Consider the following 17,044-nt stretch of genomic DNA (forward strand, 5'->3'; position numbering starts at 1 on the left):
TACATATATATTTCTCATTAAATTACAATATAACACAACAGCAAATTCTATATTTGGCAAAGCATCTTTCAGGAAGAGAAGTAGGATAGTAATGTTATAGCAAATGAAGAGGCTTTAAGTACTTGACAAAAATCCAACACTGTTCATAATAAAAAAAAAACCCTCAGGTAATTAGTAATAGAAGAGAATTACTTCAACTTAGTAAACAACATATGCACAATCTCCACAGCTAGCATTATATTTAATGTTTAAAGACTGAATGTTTTCCACCTAAGACTGGGAATAAGGTAAGGATGTCAGGTCTCACCACTCTTAACATAGTACTGGAAATTCTAGTTACCACAATAAGGTTTTTTAAAAAATAAAAGACAGAAATTGGAAGGAAAGAAAAATGTATTTGCAGATGACATAATTGCTTAAAATTAATGTCAGTGTACCAAGTTCACAGATTAAAAATCAATACAAGAAACCCAATTGCATTTCAACATGCTAACAATGAACATGCTGAAATTGAACTTAAAAATATAATACCATTGAAAATTGCTGAAAAGAAAATGATATATTGAGGTATAAATCTAACAAAACATGCATAAGATCTTATGTTAAAAAAATCACAAAATTCTGATAAAAAAAAGTGAAAGAAGACCTAAATAAATGAAGAGACATAACATGTTTATAGATTTGAAGACAACATAGTAGAGATGTCAATTCTCCCCAAATGGATCTATAGGTCTAAGGCGATTCTTAACAAAATTTTAGCATGGCTTTTTATAGAAATAGACAAGCTTATTCTAAACTTTATATGAAAAGGCACATACCCTAGAATAGTTTTAAAATTTTTACATTGAAAGATAAAGTTTTGTGGCTGCAAATTCAAATTTATTAAACATGGTATATTCGAAGAAGTTAAATATTATGCTTCTGTGTTAAGATGTAGAGAGTCTCAAGAGTCCATTGCTTTCCAATTAAGAATGAGAAAAAAAAGGATAATCTATAAATTTTTCAGGGAGCTGAGATTTTAAAGAGGAAAGTATACCTGTAATGAGTGAGATAATAGAAAACACACACACACACACTATTCTCTGAAAAATATAGTCCTGATTTTGGCCCAATATCACAGGCTTTGTACTTTCAAATGGGAGAGTAGAAACAAAGGTTTCAAAGAGAAAAGATCAGAAGAGTTCTCTACATTACAGAAGCTTCAAATCCAGCATGTCCAAAACTGGTTCACTCTTCTCTCTCTGTTGGAACTTCTATTACTTCCTATGTTTTTGATCTCAATAAATGTCATCACCATCTACCCAACTTGTTTAAGGCTGAAACACGATGGTCAGCCTAGACTCCTCTCTGTAACACCTATCTCAACCAATCAACTTTCAAGAGCTACCAATTTTACCTCAACATTTTTTCTTGAGTCCATTCCCTCTTCTTGCTTACCAGAACAACTCAAGACCCTCTTCTTTCTTACCAGAACAACTCAAGACCTCATCCTTGCATCACCAAGTCTGTTGAAATGACTTATCTATTTCCCATCTAGCCTCCACCTTGCAGCCAAGTAATCTCCATAAAGATAAATTCTGACTTAGTTTCTGCTTGAAATCTCTGTCAAGAGACTGAGCTGCTTATTAGCATTGCGTCTACAGTCCTCCCTGACCTGCTTCGTCCCGTTCTGATCTCTCCAGCTGCATCTCCTGCTACTTGTTAACCAAAAAATTCTAAACTGTAGTTCCTGCACATACTATGTAAATCCTGGAAGCTATCCCACCGATAGGAAGAGCATTCACACTTTTCTTTGCTCTGATAATTCTCAATGATTTACTAAGAATCAGTTTGAGAAAACTATACTCCTCCAGAGTAGCCTGTGCCCCTGCCTGTACGTTCATTGCACTCTGTGGAATCTGCATTTCAGCACTTATTCGTCGTATTGAAACTATTTCACTGTGCGCACCACCCATCCGTTAGCCTAAAGCGCTGACTGGAACGAAAAGGTCCTTGCTAAAGTTGCTGAACCCGCCAAGTCAAAACTTATCTGCTCTCTGGTACAAGGCGTGGGCTGAGTTATCCTCCTTTCCTTCAACTCACCTCCGCCTTTCTCTCCCAATTGGCTGATGGCACACAGTTTAAAGAAACTAAAGATCAGGGAGGCTTCCTCCTTACTTTCTGGCTGAAAGTCTTCTGCACGCAGGCGATTTGGCGCTCTGCTCTTCTCGCCGCCCAGAGCCTCAGACTTGCTACTGGATACTGCCCGGCAGGCCTCCGGACTCCGCGCTGGGCTGCGGCGGCCGCACGTAGGTCTCCGGCTACAGGAGCGCCCCGGACCTGAGACCAGAGGGTTCGCGCTGCTGCAGGGAGGCGGCGGGAGTAGCGTGGGACCTCGGCGCGCCCCGGCCTTGCGAGGATGGGTTTTCCGTCGTGCTACAGGTGACAGTCACTGCCCATCCTCTCCATACATGGAGCAAAGGCCCCTTTGGTCTGGGGACGCCCTCCTGGACCCTCAAATCTGCCAGAAACTCTTCTTATCAGCTCCCCTTATAAGTCTTTCTCTCCTCCATCTACCCATATCTTAGTTATGCCCGTCCTGTGGAGGGTCTTTCCATTGCTCCAGACAGAAGAAAATCAGGGTGTGGATGCTGACAAGGTGCTCGGGTTGCCGGACATCGCGTCCTTCCTGAACGTGGTGGACGAAGTGCTCCCATCTGTCACTGAGCCCCTTCCTTACCTGTGCCTCTTGCCTTTAACCTGCCTCTAGGGCAGCTTTCTGGTCCTTATAGATTGATGAGGCCAATGCCTCCCCCTTATTGTTATTTCTTTCTTTTTTCAGCTGGTGTCTTTCCTGGAAAGGAATCGTGTGCATCTTTTTCCTGCCATTTATCTTCTCAGGTTTCACTCTGAAAAAATCTAAAGAGCATCTTATATCCGGAGAAGTGAAGCCGCAGCTGACCCAGAACAGGTTGGCCAGAGTGGGGAGAGTGGGGAGCTTTCTGTCTTTTCTTGGGAAGCAATCACAGGACATGTCCTGCTAACAAGAACTTCTTTGTCCACTAGGCCTTGGTAGTGTCTCTCAGTCGCGCTCTCTCTCTCTCTCTCTCTCTCTCTCTCTCTCTCTCTCTCTCTCTCTCTCTCTCCCTCCCTCCCTCCCTCCCTCCCTCCCTCTCTTTCTCCCCTTTCTCCCTCCCCCTCTCTCCCTCCCTCTCAGTCTCTCTCTTTCAACAGGTTTAATTGGTCTCATCTGACCCCTTTTGAGCTGAAGAACAGATCTGTGGGACTTCAGGCTGAAAGCAGAGCTGAGAGTACCCCATACTTCACGCTAGGAGGGCACAAGTTCCGGATCTTTGGGGGCTCCATTCACTATTTCCGGGTACCCAGGGAGTACTGGAGGGACCGCCTCTTGAAGCTAAAGGCCTGTGGCTTCAACACTGTCACCACGTAAGTGCTGCCCTCAGCCCTCTGTGACCTTGCTGCCTCTGAAGGCTCATAACATTTGCACCCAGGCTCAGAGCTGGTTTTGGGACCCTGACCTGAAGATTTACCCTCTGAATAGTCATGTCCAGCATGTCCTTTTTATGCTTAAGGATCACTAACATGTCATACTTAGTTTACTGTAGTGAAAGCCTTGGGTAAGTTTTAATGGGAGAAATATTAAAAGAGTTAGTGATTTCCTCAAGAATCTCTCTAGTGGAAGAGTCATTGGGCTGCTTAGGAGCACTCAGTTTAATGACCTATACTTAAAGTATACTTATAGATGAACACATGGTGTATTTAAAACAATTCTTATTTATGTATATGGAGATGAATATGTAGAGGAATGATATCAATGTGAATAATATCAATATGAACATGTAAGGAAACACTAGTATCACTAAAGTGAAGTTTAGTGGTGTAGCTTAACAGTCGGACAGACCTAGTCTTCAGTTCCAGCTTGGCCTTGTAATGTTGTGTTGATGATTAAATGAGATAAAAACTTTATCTTATTTCTATCGAAAATGCTTATCACAATGCCTGGCATATACATGTACTCAATTAAGGTGGCAAGAAGAAATACCCAGTCTAGTTCAACAGAAGAATATGAAGATAAATTTAACATGATAAATTTAGTGTGATAGTTAATATGATTACACATATAGTAACAAAAGGTAACGTGTAGTTAGGGTTTACTGATGACTAGGCATTTTCTAAGTATTTTTCACAAAACTGCTCAATCCTCATAACTGTCCTGTGAGATGGACAGTATAATTCCCATTGTGCAGGAGAAGAAATGGAAGCATAGAGGGCTTAGCTTGCTCAGGATGAGCGTCTTTCCTAGCATCTCCTTAAGATATGACCACACAACTGTAAGGATGACACCCAAGTCACACACAGAGCAAAGACTCCTGCCTATGCACAGATGACCAAATAAAAACCGTACCCAAAGCAAAAATTATATTTGAATTAGGAACAGTGGAGTTCCCTTCATGAGAGACCTATTTCCAAAAAGTCTTGAAACTCAAAAAAGTGGGAGTCAATAAAGGTGGCTTGAAGGGTGCCTGAAGGAAAAATTCTGTGGAAGGCTATAATGTGGCAGCTGCATACAAAAGGATGTGTGGTTAATGTCATGGGAAAGGTGTTCCTGAAGGCTGAGGAAAGGCAGGGAAGCCCACCCTTAGTGTAATGATCCTGCCATTGTCAGAACACGGGTGCTAATTGAAATATATCTACCATTATAAAGTAAGACTACTGATTTTATTCAATTAGCACATATATAGTATTTATACACAGCCATGCATGTTCTAAGCCCTGGAAAATATTAATTCACTTCATCCATATAACAATTCTATGTGGTAAGTAGTGTTATCACCATTGAGAAAACTCAGGCAAAGAGAAGTTAAGACACTTTCCCAGAGTCACACATTAATAGTGGAGTTACGCTTTGAATTGGGTCAGGCTCCAGGGCCCAGCTGCTAAACAATTCAGCACCTTTCATAATTGTGTACTTTGCTTAGAGATTGAGGATCATGTTCACAACACTTTATAACCCTTATTGTAAAGAGTTGTAAAATCTAAGTGCCCTTTCAGCGTATTTTATGATTTTATGTTGCAGAATATATATATATATTCTGATTTTATGTTGCAGAATATATATATATATATATTTGATGAGATGTTTGTAACCAGCAATTAAAAAGGTCTGTTGTTTTCATGGTCAGGCTGTGGATGTTATTAATATCAGGAAAAAGTAAAGGAATTCCTGAGAATCTCAGACTTACAATATAGAAAGAGGAAAAGCAGAGGAGTGGCAGCAAAAACTATGGAGCATGTAATGTAATGTTTTACATCTTCAACTATGCTAATTATGTTAATTCCAAAATACTTGTTGCCTTTCTGGGTTAATTCTACATTGGTTGTTATGGATTATACTTATAATGTATGGAATTTTTTTTAAAAAGAGAGAACCATCGGGTGTCCTCACACACCTATAACACTGACCAACAAGACTACAGAAATACAAAAACTGCATCTCAATCAAGAGAAGCCCCTCCCTTTTTGAATGCCCCTCCATCGCCCTGTTGTGGCAGAAATAAACATCGTACTCACTGTATAGGGCAAAATGCTTAACCAGCACCATCCATTATTGCAGAGCTGATTCCAAAGGGTGAATTTGAAGCTGAGGGGCAGTAAACTGATAATTGGCTCATATAATAAGCAAATAATTTAATCACAAATAATTTTTAAATTTTACTGAGAGGCTTTTCTGAGATTATATGGTTTTTCTTTTCTCTTAAAGCAGTATATTACATAGACAATTTTTCTGATATTCAAGTAATCCACAGCTTTGAGATACATTCTGTTTGGTTATGAGACATGCATATGTACATGCGCACACACACAGATTGCTAGACTTGATTTGCTAGTGTTTTATTAGAGATACGTATCTAACCAAATTGATTTAAAATTTTATTTATGTTAGTGTCTTGTCTAGTTTTGATATTAATCTTATAATAAACTAACCAAGTGACTATATCTCTTTTTTATATTCACTGCAAATATTTTGCAAAAGAATTTTTACCACGAATGTTTCCTACAATTCACCTGTACAACTTTGTGGCTACTATCTTTTGCCAGTGAAGATTTTGGGCACAATATAACTTTCTTAAATAGTTATTGTTTAACTCATGTTTTTTATTTCTTCTAGAGTATATCTTATTTTTATTCCATAGACCTTTTTTCCTTTTTGAAACTTAAAAAAATTCTCCTTCCTTTCTTGGAAATTATATATCATTTTGTGAATTGGAGCTTTTTTCCTCTTTTTTCCCCCCCTACTAAATCTTGTCTAAATTTTTAGTCTTTTTAATGAATTAGCTTGTAGTTTTATTAATATTCTCTATACCTTTTTGTTTTTTATATGACAATTTCTGAGTCACGTATAAGTTTCTTTCCTCTACTTTATTTGATTTATTATCTTTTTCTTCCTCCCTTCCCCCTCCTTCTTCTCTTCTTATCTTCCAAGTTAAATATTTAGCTCATTTTATTTCCAGGATTTTATGTTCTCTAATATATTTATTCAAGGCTATGAGTTTATCTTGAAGTATTGCTTTGGTTCTATACCCCACAAATTTTGCCATATAGTACTTTGAAAGTCACTTGGTCTCAAACATTTCAGCTATTTGGGAATAGCTTTCTGTTTCATTTATTTATTTATTTTACTTTTTACTATTTTAAAGTGCAATTTTCTAATTTAGTTGCATTTGTCTGAGGTCATGGACTGTGTGAAGAAGAGTTTTGAAATTTGTTGAGATTTATTTTGTATTTTACAACTGTTCCTGTATATTTTAAGAATATATACACTCCATCTGTTGGCTACTGAATTCTCTATGTATTTATTAGATACAGCCTTTTAATTGTATTGTTCAAATCTATATCCTTACAATTGTTTAAAAGTTATTATCTTTGTTTCTTAGAGAAATATTTTAAATCTTCCTACTATGACTGTGGATTTATCCATTTCCTCTCTGATTCATTGAACTTCTTCTTTACTTAAAGCTATGATATTAAGATCATGGAAGGCCATGATTATTATATCTTCTTGATGAATTATTCCTTTTATTATTATTTGATGCCTCTCTTGGCATCTATTTGTGAAGGGTTTTTTTTTTTGCCTTAAAATCCATTTTGCTGCTATTTAAGATGCTAGATTAATTTTGCCTTATCTATATTTTTTCTCACCTTTTTGTTTCTGACTTTTTTCATCAATTTTCTTTAAAGTAAGTCACTTGTAAGCATCATTTAGCAAGATTTTTTCATTCTATTCTGTCAATGTTTGGCTATAAACTTTACTCTGCATATTTAAAGTCTTTAGCAAACCAACTTTTCATTCCTCCTCACAACAAAAGATCTTTAAATACAGTCAGTTCTGCCACAATGCAACACATGCATTCTTAAAAATCTCTACACTGCAAAATTGTGTAACAAGAACTCTAAAGCTCATAAAAAACATGAAGTTGGGCACAATACTCAAAAACTTTGTTGGTAATACACACGAAATATAGTCATCTAATAAAAATAGCACCTAATAAAATTTCGCACATGTCCCTTTGGCCCTCCAAACTCAGCCTTATGGGAGAGGTCCCTGGCAGCATCCTTCTTGCTAGGTCAAATGATGGCACCTTTCTTTATTTGTGTTATCCTAGTAGAAACTCCTCCTCTGTTCTTATTCTGCTTAATTCTTAGTAATACTTTATTGAGCATATGTAGATATTTGTGTTTTTTCCTTTTCTTTATATTTTTAATGGATATTACAAAGAATAGGGTGGTGAAGGGGGTAATTTATCTATAAATTGAAGGAATCTATAATCAGGATTATTGGCAGCTTGGACTACAACTGAGTAACAGAGAAGGAACTATTGAAAATAATCATTGTTCATGTAATAAAGATTTAATCATCATTGGAAACTTCAGTTATTCCAACTAGAGCTATCCCAGGTTTTGGTGTGGGTTTGGGGCTCACCTAGGAATCTATAGGAAAGAAATGAGAAGATGTTTATTGTATGTCTCTCTTTCCTATTATAGCTACGTTCCCTGGAACCTCCATGAGCCACAAAGAGGCGCATTTGACTTTTCTGAGAACCTGGACCTGGAGTATGTGCTGTTGCTGCTTCTGTGACCTGGCCAGGGCTAGGGAGGCAGGAAGGGGGCTGGCTGGGATTGATTAGGGACTGTAGTGGCATCTTGGCTTTGCTTGGAGAACCAGAGGGAGATGGGGGGTGGGGGGTGGAGGGAGGGATCCGGAGCCTTGTTCTCAGGACACTGTGACAGGCTCTCCACCCAGGACCCGGATGCTCTCCAGCCATGAATCTGTTACTCCCAGGTGTCTGGGCCTGTCTCCACCTAGCCCAGGCCCCGTCACTGTAGCCCAGAGGTGCCTGATCCCCAGTGTCAGCCCTGCTCTGCAGTGGGGTCCACCCACCTAGTCTGGGACAGGGATTGCCCCTCGAGGGTAGCAAGGCCATTGGGGTCAGGTTCACTGTTAGGGCTCCTGTCCTGTACCCTGTCTGATGCCCTTCCTCCTTATGACCCCAGTGGGGTTATGCAGACTGTCCTAACCCGGGAGCCAGTGAGAACCCAGCTCCCAGGGCCTCTGGCCTATGACCTGGTGTAGGATTCCCTGCTCTGCTGGGGGTGGGGGCTCGGCCTCCCCTTTACTCACCCCAGTCTCTGGTTGAGAGAGGAAGGCAGGCAGGTAGAGGGCCAGGCAGCTCTGCCACCCGGCAATACGTGCTTGGCTCGTCCCCACCCTTTGCTCGGAATGTCCTGAGAGTTGCTGACATTGACCTCCCTAGGGCCTTTGTCCTGATGGCTGCAGAGATTGGGCTGTGGGTGATTCTGCGTCCAGGTCCCTACATCTGCAGTGAGATCGACCTTGGGGGCTTGCCCAGGTGAGCGGGGCTATGAGTGCAGGGTTGTGTTTGTGGTAAACTAGTCTGCTTTACTAAAAGTAAAACTTGAATCTAACAGCACTGAGTACATATTCTGCGCCTTGCACTGTTATGTGCTTTTCACACAGCATCTCAGGGAATGCTTGCAGTACCATGGTGATGCGTGGGTACTACTGTAGTCCCCTTGTTTCAGATGAGGGACTTGAGGGGTTGAACCTGGTGCTGCGGGCTTGTGGCCAAGCGTGGGCGGTGAGAGAAGAAGCATCAGGATGATCACAGTCCTTTCTTCATGGGAAGGAACTGTACCCATCTCTGTTCTCCTGCGGTGGAAAGAATGGAAAGTGACGCTTTCGAGAGCATGAGGGAGGCTTCTGACAACTGCTAGAATTGTTCTGAGGACTTCTGGCTCATCTCTTATTTTGTTAATGGAAGACCATGTTCTCCACTGAGCTAAGAACCCTCAACTCCCTTCCCTTTCTTCTCATTTTTCTTTGCCTTGTTCTGTGATGCTGGTCTTCAGTCCAGACAACTAAAGTTCAGGGTGAGAAGCCAAGAATGCTGTTCTGTTAACTCTACAGGCTGACAGGACTCCCTGTTTAGTCCATGGCTCTGCCTCTAGGTGAGCACTTTTATTCCCCCCAGTCAGGTAAAAGTTTGTTTTCTACAAGTTTCAGCTTGTCCTCCCATCCCAGCTCAGGAGCAGAAAAAGCCTGGCCTTGAGGGAAGTGGGTGTTTTAGCAAAGCTGTGATGTCTTGTACAAGTCAGCTGAAAGCCCTGCCCAGCACCTTAAAAGTGACTGAGGAGTGTGTTTAATGGTTTAAAAGCTCTCCTACTCTGTGCTCAGAATTAGGTTTTAGAGGAGATGTAACCCTGTGCCTTAGGTATATACATTGTGCTCAAGAAAAGTGTTTTTAATAAACCAAAAAGGAATGGAGGAGAGTATTCAAAGAAAGGTTAAAAAACCTCTCATTAAGATGTGGATGTACAAGCCATGATGGAGCTGCAAGTACTTCCTAAGTTGTTAAGTGTCATGATAACACTTTTCTTCTAAATCTCTCAAGTTTGTAAGAATGGTCCAAAGAGCATTTTTTAAAAACCTGAAGGGAGCTCCGAGAAGGAGCTGGCTGTCATGCATGACCCCAGGCCCGACTCATACTTCTTACTGTCTTCCTACCTCATACATTCAGCTTGTCCCATTTTGCCCCTAGCTGGTTACTGCAGGACTCCAACGTGAGACTGAGAACAACCGACCAGGGCTTTGTTGAAGCAGTTGATAAATATTTTGATCATCTGATTGCTAGAGTGGTTCCTCTCCAGGTAAAGCCAAAGTACCTTTTACTTTTTTCTTATATTTGCTTTAGGAAAATAGCTTGTTCTGGCTCATTCACAGAATAAGCCAGGACCCATCTCTATGAGAGTTGAAACTGACATTCTTGCAATTATGAATTCTAGACCCTCATCTTAAGTACAGCCTTTGCTCCAGGGCTTCTGGAAAGATATGCATCACATGAAACAGGACTGACAGAAAGCTTGGGTGGAAAGTGTGGGTGTGTGTCCATGTTCTGAATGTACATGATGTTCACTAGACACAGTGATCTTTTTACTGCTTATTTCTACTCTTAAATGATCTTTGCTGCTTTGAGGTTAATACACATACTTGGTGAAAAATCTCAAAAAAGTTCAAAAGAGTTTATGGTGGAATAAAAGTCTCCCCTCTTACCCTGTCCTAAAGCCAGTTACCTTTTCAGGAGTCAACCAGTTTTAGCAGACTTGTGTATGTCTTTCCAGAGATTTTCTACACACCTGGAAGCAAATTTTTTATACACACACTTACACAAGTGTATGTGTGTATGTATACTTTTAATCTAAAATATACAATTTGCATTGAGTATTTTTCTTTTGTCGCTTAAAAAAATGTATATATATATTTAAAACCTGCTATTCTTTTTAATGACTGCAAAGTATTTCATGATGTGGATATATAAAAATTTATTTAACTAGTACCCTTGTCATGGGCATTTGATTTTTCATGTTTATGTTATAATGAATACCTTGATTCATGTGTATCATTTTGTACCTATAAGAGTATATTTGCTATTATATTCTAGTTCATTTTAATTTCATAAATGCAAAGAGCAAAGATACCATGTATTTTTGTTTCTTTATGGTGTTCCCAGACCGTACGCACTTGACAAAAAATGCCTTTACTTTCACAATGTCAACCTATAGCACATAGACCAGTCTGTGACAAAAAAAAAGAACATTATACCTTGCAGTTTGTAAGACAGCAATTATTTAATCATTGTGTTTGATTTTAAAAATATAACTCTCTTCCAAACAAGAGGAGGCACATGGTTATTATTTAAAAATAAATGTTATTTTAAGGACATATATCTTGATACAGCTTGAGGAGGGATAAAAACCAGGATTATTAGGTAGTAGACCAATAGCTTATTATCTTAGACTTTTCTTTTTTGAGGAAGATATGATGCAGATCCAGCCCTTTATAAATAATTCTGAATTGTGAATTTGAGTTAATCTTATTAGGATAATTATAAAAAGAAGAAATAGGAGGTTATAAATGGAAACAAAGCAATACAGCTTTAGGAGAGTGAGCAATGCAGAGTGAAAGATGACCTTGTCTTTAGGATTAAACTCTGGGTCTGTTCTGTGGAGTTGAGGTACATCCTTTGTAAGAAGGGCTGAAGCTGTGTGTTTCTGTCTTCCTTTCTGCAATCATGGTGGGACTCAGTGAGGAGTGAAGAATCTCTGAACCTTAAAACTAAAAGGAGTCTGAATGTTTGGATGGAAGTTCAGGCACAAGTACAACTGCTACTTAACATTCAAATAGATTCAGCATGCAAAGCAAATTTATAAACATTCATTGAAATTGTAAGGTAGGAAATTCTAGAAAAGTTTTAAGAAGCAAGGAATTGTAAGTGCAAATGAAATGTATAGGGCTCATTATTACTAAATTATTAGTATTTTAAAGTCTTTCATTTTGATTGGTTATCTTTATTGTTTTAATTGTTATATTTAAATAATTTTTAGAGTGTATTTACTGTTTAACTGGGGACATTTATTCTTCTAATCTTGTTTATTCCATAAGGATAACTGTGAATTCTCCTACCATGGGGTTTTTAGAAATTTCACTCTCAGGCTGGAGAGAAGATATTCTGCAATAATACAAAAATTAGTTCATCAGTTCAGAATACTTACATTTATTTAACAAGTAATTATTGAGTACCCACTATATGCCAAACACTGTGCAGTAGCTAAGAAGCTCCAGTGGTGAGAAGCACAGACATGGTCCTTGCCCAAGAGAGCTTATAGCCGAACATTAGAGACAAACAAGCACTTACGACATGAGTGATAACTGCTGCAGTGGAGAAAGTGTAGGAGAAAGGGAGGTTCAGAGCACGTTTTTTCAAAAAATGTAGCTTAAACAGTGTCCTGAAATGTGGGCAGGCATTAGACAGGCCAGCATGAATGGTCAGGAGTCTCCACATGGGTGAAGCCCAGATGGCAAGAGATAGAATGAAGAGTTTGAAGAGCTAAAAGAAGTCCAGCTTGTCTGGAGCATAGAGTATGAGGTAGGAAAGAGACGAAAGGTGAGGCTGTAAATGAAAACCCACCAAATGTGCTTATTCTCTTCTGTTCCATCTCAGGAGCTCATGTCCCAAAGGGAACACTGCACTCTAAATTTGACATTTATTCGGAAGCAGTAAGAACCATGGGAGGAGTGAAGTGATCAGTTGTTCACTGTTGACGGTTTGCTCTGCCTTCAGTGTGGAGAGGCTCCGAGAAGCAGAGAGATGACTTGAGTGTAGAAGGATGTTGAAAAATTAAATTCAACATGGAAAAGTTATAATTTCAGCACAACTAGGTCAATGTTGATGGCTTAGGTGGTGTGACAGGGTGAAAGCTTTACCACAGTGCTTTGAGGAGTGGGATAAAAGTGAGAGAGAGTGTAGACAATTGGTAACTCTTTCAAGGAATAGGGCTCTTAAAGAGGAGAGGGCACCCCTAAAACCAACATAATAGTGAATGATAACCATAATTGAAAAAAAAATTTGCCACAAAGCTATAAAAAATAAGAGCAGAGAGCAAGAGAATGGTAGGTGGAGGGAACAGTCCTGCAGCTCACTCTCTCTTTCTGATGTGACATTCTGAATAAGCTTCCAGGATGGTGGAAGTCAGTCAGTTTGGAAGGAAATGTTGAAAGTACAGGAGGGAAAGACATGTATTGAATGGGAGAAGATATTTGGATATGAGACATCCGATAAGGGATTAATATCCAAAATTTATAAAGAAGTCGTATCTCTCAACACCAAAAAATAAATAATCTAATTTAAAAATGGGCAAGGGACCTGAATAGGCATTTCTTCAAAGAGGAAATACAAATGGCAATAGACATATGAAAAGATGCTCAACGTCACTTATTATCAGAGAAATGCAAATTAAAACCACAATGAGATATCACCTCACACCTGTCAGAATGGCTTTCATCAGTAAATCAAAAAACAATAAATGTTGGTGAGGATATAGAGAAAAGGGAACCCTCGTGCACTGTTGGTGGAGTTCCAAATTGGTACAGCTACTATGGAGAACAGTTTGGAGGTTCCTCAAAAAATTGAAAATAGAACTACCTTATGACCCAGCAATTCCACTTCTGGGTATTTACCTGAAGAAAACCAAAACACTAATTCGAAAAGATATATGCACCTCTATGCAGCACTATTTACAATAGCCAAGATAAGTGTCCATTGATAGAAGGCTGGATAAAGAAGAGGTGGCACATGTATTCAATGGAATATTACTCATACATAAAAAAATGAAAACTTACCATTTGAAATGACGTGGATGGACCTAGAAAGTATTATGCTAAGTGAAATAGAGAAAGAGAAATATATGATTGCACTTATGTGTGGAATCTAAAGAACAAAATAAATGAAGAAAATGAAAACAGACATATATACAGAGAACGAATTAGTGATTGCCAGACTGAAAGGGGTTGGGGGACTGGGTGTAAAAGGTGAAGGGATTAAGAAGTACAAATTGACAGTTACAAAATAGTTATAAAATGACCAGGTGTGTACTAGACTAATTGGGGGGGGGGAGCACTTCATAAGTTATATAAGTGTCTAACCACTATGCTGTACACCTGAAACTAATAAAAAATAATGTTGAATGTCAAATCTAATTTAAAAAAAATACAGAAGAGAGAGGGAACAGTGCAGAGAACCACCTCCTGAGCAGGTGGTGGAGGCTGTGAGACTCTCCACATGATTGGTGGGATTACCCTAAGACAGGAGGAGGGAGAAGGGATGCCTCTTTCTTTGTCAGGTGGGAAAGTGGATAGGTAGAGTAGGCGTGGAAGCAGGTGAGTTTGTTGGTTTAAGCTCTCATATTTAAGCAGATAATTAGTACGAGAAATTGAGGGAAAATTGTGGGCATTGCTACAAAGACTCGGGAAGGTAGGACTCCTTGCAGCATCTGAAGTACCTGGAGGTGACTCTGACTATAGGGCCTGGGGGAAGAGAGAGAGTGCCTTCAGGTAAGGAAACAGTTTGAATCAGAGTCCTGCGCCAGGTGTGTTATTTTTAACAGCAGACCCAGAGACTCTGGCTTTCTCATCAGCAGCCTCACTCTCCCCGTTCCTCTGCCTGTCTCAGTACCGCCAGGGAGGCCCCATCATCGCAGTGCAAGTGGAGAACGAATATGGTTCATTCGATAAGGATAAATATTACATGCCTTATATTCAACAGGTAAGAGGCACTTGGTTTGTCTCCATATTTACATGCTTCTTTCCTCAATCTGTCTCGTTTACAGCATGCATTTCTGAGTCTGCTGCATGACTCTGTTAGGCATTGTGGGTTATGTGAATATATGAAACCGAGTTTAATTTCTCTGTGAATCTACGATATGGTCAGGGTGATCGAGATGTACTTAAATGACTTGATGTTTAGATAAAATAGGATGTTGAAAGATTATTCATTTCCGTTGCTATCTCTATGGCCCACAATTCTCACGAAAGCTGGGGGCTGGTGAATTTATATCTATAGTAAACAAATATCGCTTCATGTGGGGAATGCCTCCGGCCAGGGAATACCTCAGTCTTGCCTAGTGTCCTTATTTGTGTCAGGCTTCTCCTTGCCCCTGACTTTCTACATTCAGGATGCTGATGTGTTCTAGTCTAAACTGGATCCCTCCCCAGGCGCTAAAGCAGGAGGCAGGGACCCATGTTAGCTCTGTCCACATAGAGACTTCTGGGTGGGATGGCTTGGGGAGGAGTGGGGAGGAGTTGCCAGCTGGGCAGGTGTTGCGAGAGAGAGGAGGCTGGGCTGGGCTCCATGGATGTCCTGGCTCCTGCCTTATAGCTGTGGCTTCTGGAGTTGGACAAGTTCTGTGAGAAATTTTTCCCCTAATGTTCTCAGGGGCATCACATCAGACATGCTCAAATCAGTCTCATCAGCTAGCCTTTATTGTTCCTTGATTTTAAAAATTTACCATTCAACTCCACTCCCAGGCCCAGATATGGCTAAATGAACATATGAGACACAAAGATAGGGTCCTCTCACCCTCTGGCCATCTGTCTACTTCCTATTCTCTTAGCAAATATGATTTTCAAATTAGATCCTCCCCTTCCCCAATGCAATGGCAGTTCTTTACTTCCTCTGAGTGTCCAGGTAGGACCCAAGTTTTGTGAAGTTTCTCTCCGATCTTACCCATAGCATTGGCCACTCTCCTTCAAGCACAAAGAGTTTCCCAAGTCTTCTCCCTTTCTCTCAGATTTAGATGCTGCCTCAGGGTGTTTTCTCATAAACTTAGCCTTGAGGCTATGACTGTGGGGTGTCGAAGCCTGTATTCAGCTGCTTTGTGGTCATCCTGGAGACAACACCAAACTGGGATAGAGACTACAACCTCCTCAATTTACTGAGTTGCGGATGGCCAGACTCTCAATTCAAACCTTTTTTTTAGCTTACATGCTGCCCATCTGAACCAGTTGTATTTATTTCTTAATTTTCTTCTTCCCAAGGGAGCAAGGGAAGTAGGTTCATTCTACAGTTTTCTCAATAGGCCCTGCTGAAACGAGGAATTGTGGAGCTGCTCTTGACCTCAGATGCTAAGACAGAAGTGCTGAAAGGCTACATAAAAGGAGGTACGAATTTAGACTCACTTTAAGGGGGAACTGAGGCTCTTAATCTGCCAGTTTGAATCTTGAACAAACATCAGAAAGAACAAAGAATGTCTCTAATATCTCTTTCCTATGTAGATTGAAGTGGACCCTAGAGATTTGATATTACAATAGATGAGGACTCAAGGTCAAAGTGAAGAGTTCACTTGGCAACTGCATCACTTTTCCTTGTTCCTGTTGTCTTTCAAGATCAGAGCTGTAATCGAGCTCTTCTGCCCCCAATGTACCTTTCCATCTTTCATAACTTTTCTGTGGCTGAGAATCTGCATTGGTGCTGGGAAGGGTTAGAATGAAGGCATTCTCCAACAACATTGACAACTCCATGAAGAAGCAGAAGATAGGTGCTGTGTCTGGAAGCCAGCCTCAGCAGAGTCCCAGTCCTGAGATCCTGCAGCCTAAGGCACACTAAGGACTCTGAGTAGGTCCTAGAGAATAAAGGAGCAGAATAATTCAGAACAAAATTATAAGGTGACGAGAGTAAAAGAAATGACCAAGGTATGAGCAGCCAGATGGAGCCAGAGGAATATCTGTCAGGTATTCCTTAGCTCAAAATTAGCTGCTTCTGGAGACTGCTGTTCTCTCCACCTTTTTGGTGGCTCTTCTCCACATTATTATGGTACAGTGAAAAGTGTGCTGGACTTGGGGTCATGAGACATGCATTCAATTCCTAGATCTAATCATGTTGTGGTGAGATTGGCCTGTTCCATTTCTCTGCACAAAATACAGTTAATTTTAACTGCCCTTCTTACCTCAAGTCCTTGCAAGTGTCCAATGATGCGAGGATATGGCACCTTTTTTTACATTGCAACTTGGGATACAAGTAGTATCTCATTATTCTTACTACTCAACACACCTTTCTTCAGAGTGAAAGGTGTGGACCTCCATCCCTCCCCTGTTGGCGCCTGTCACAATGTCTCATGCAGCACTTCTTTCTTC

General features: G+C 40.1%; 1 protein-coding gene across 1 annotated transcript in view; it reads left to right on the plus strand.

Annotated features, from left to right (window-relative positions):
- Nucleotides 1-17,044, plus strand: part of GLB1L3 (galactosidase beta 1 like 3) — a 77,585-nt gene that overhangs the window by 27,500 nt on the left and 33,041 nt on the right. The window contains exons 2-10 of the mRNA XM_015597462.1: nucleotides 2,186-2,421; nucleotides 2,568-2,721; nucleotides 2,822-2,950; nucleotides 3,214-3,426; nucleotides 8,044-8,112; nucleotides 8,814-8,909; nucleotides 10,119-10,227; nucleotides 14,586-14,678; nucleotides 15,991-16,072. Of these exons, the coding sequence (XP_015452948.1) occupies nucleotides 2,186-2,421; nucleotides 2,568-2,721; nucleotides 2,822-2,950; nucleotides 3,214-3,426; nucleotides 8,044-8,112; nucleotides 8,814-8,909; nucleotides 10,119-10,227; nucleotides 14,586-14,678; nucleotides 15,991-16,072 (1,181 nt within the window). The remainder of the gene's footprint in view (nucleotides 1-2,185; nucleotides 2,422-2,567; nucleotides 2,722-2,821; nucleotides 2,951-3,213; nucleotides 3,427-8,043; nucleotides 8,113-8,813; nucleotides 8,910-10,118; nucleotides 10,228-14,585; nucleotides 14,679-15,990; nucleotides 16,073-17,044) is intronic.

Source organism: Pteropus alecto, unplaced genomic scaffold (assembly GCF_000325575.1).
Source record: "Pteropus alecto unplaced genomic scaffold, ASM32557v1 scaffold210, whole genome shotgun sequence".
NCBI lineage: Eukaryota > Metazoa > Chordata > Mammalia > Chiroptera > Pteropodidae > Pteropus > Pteropus alecto.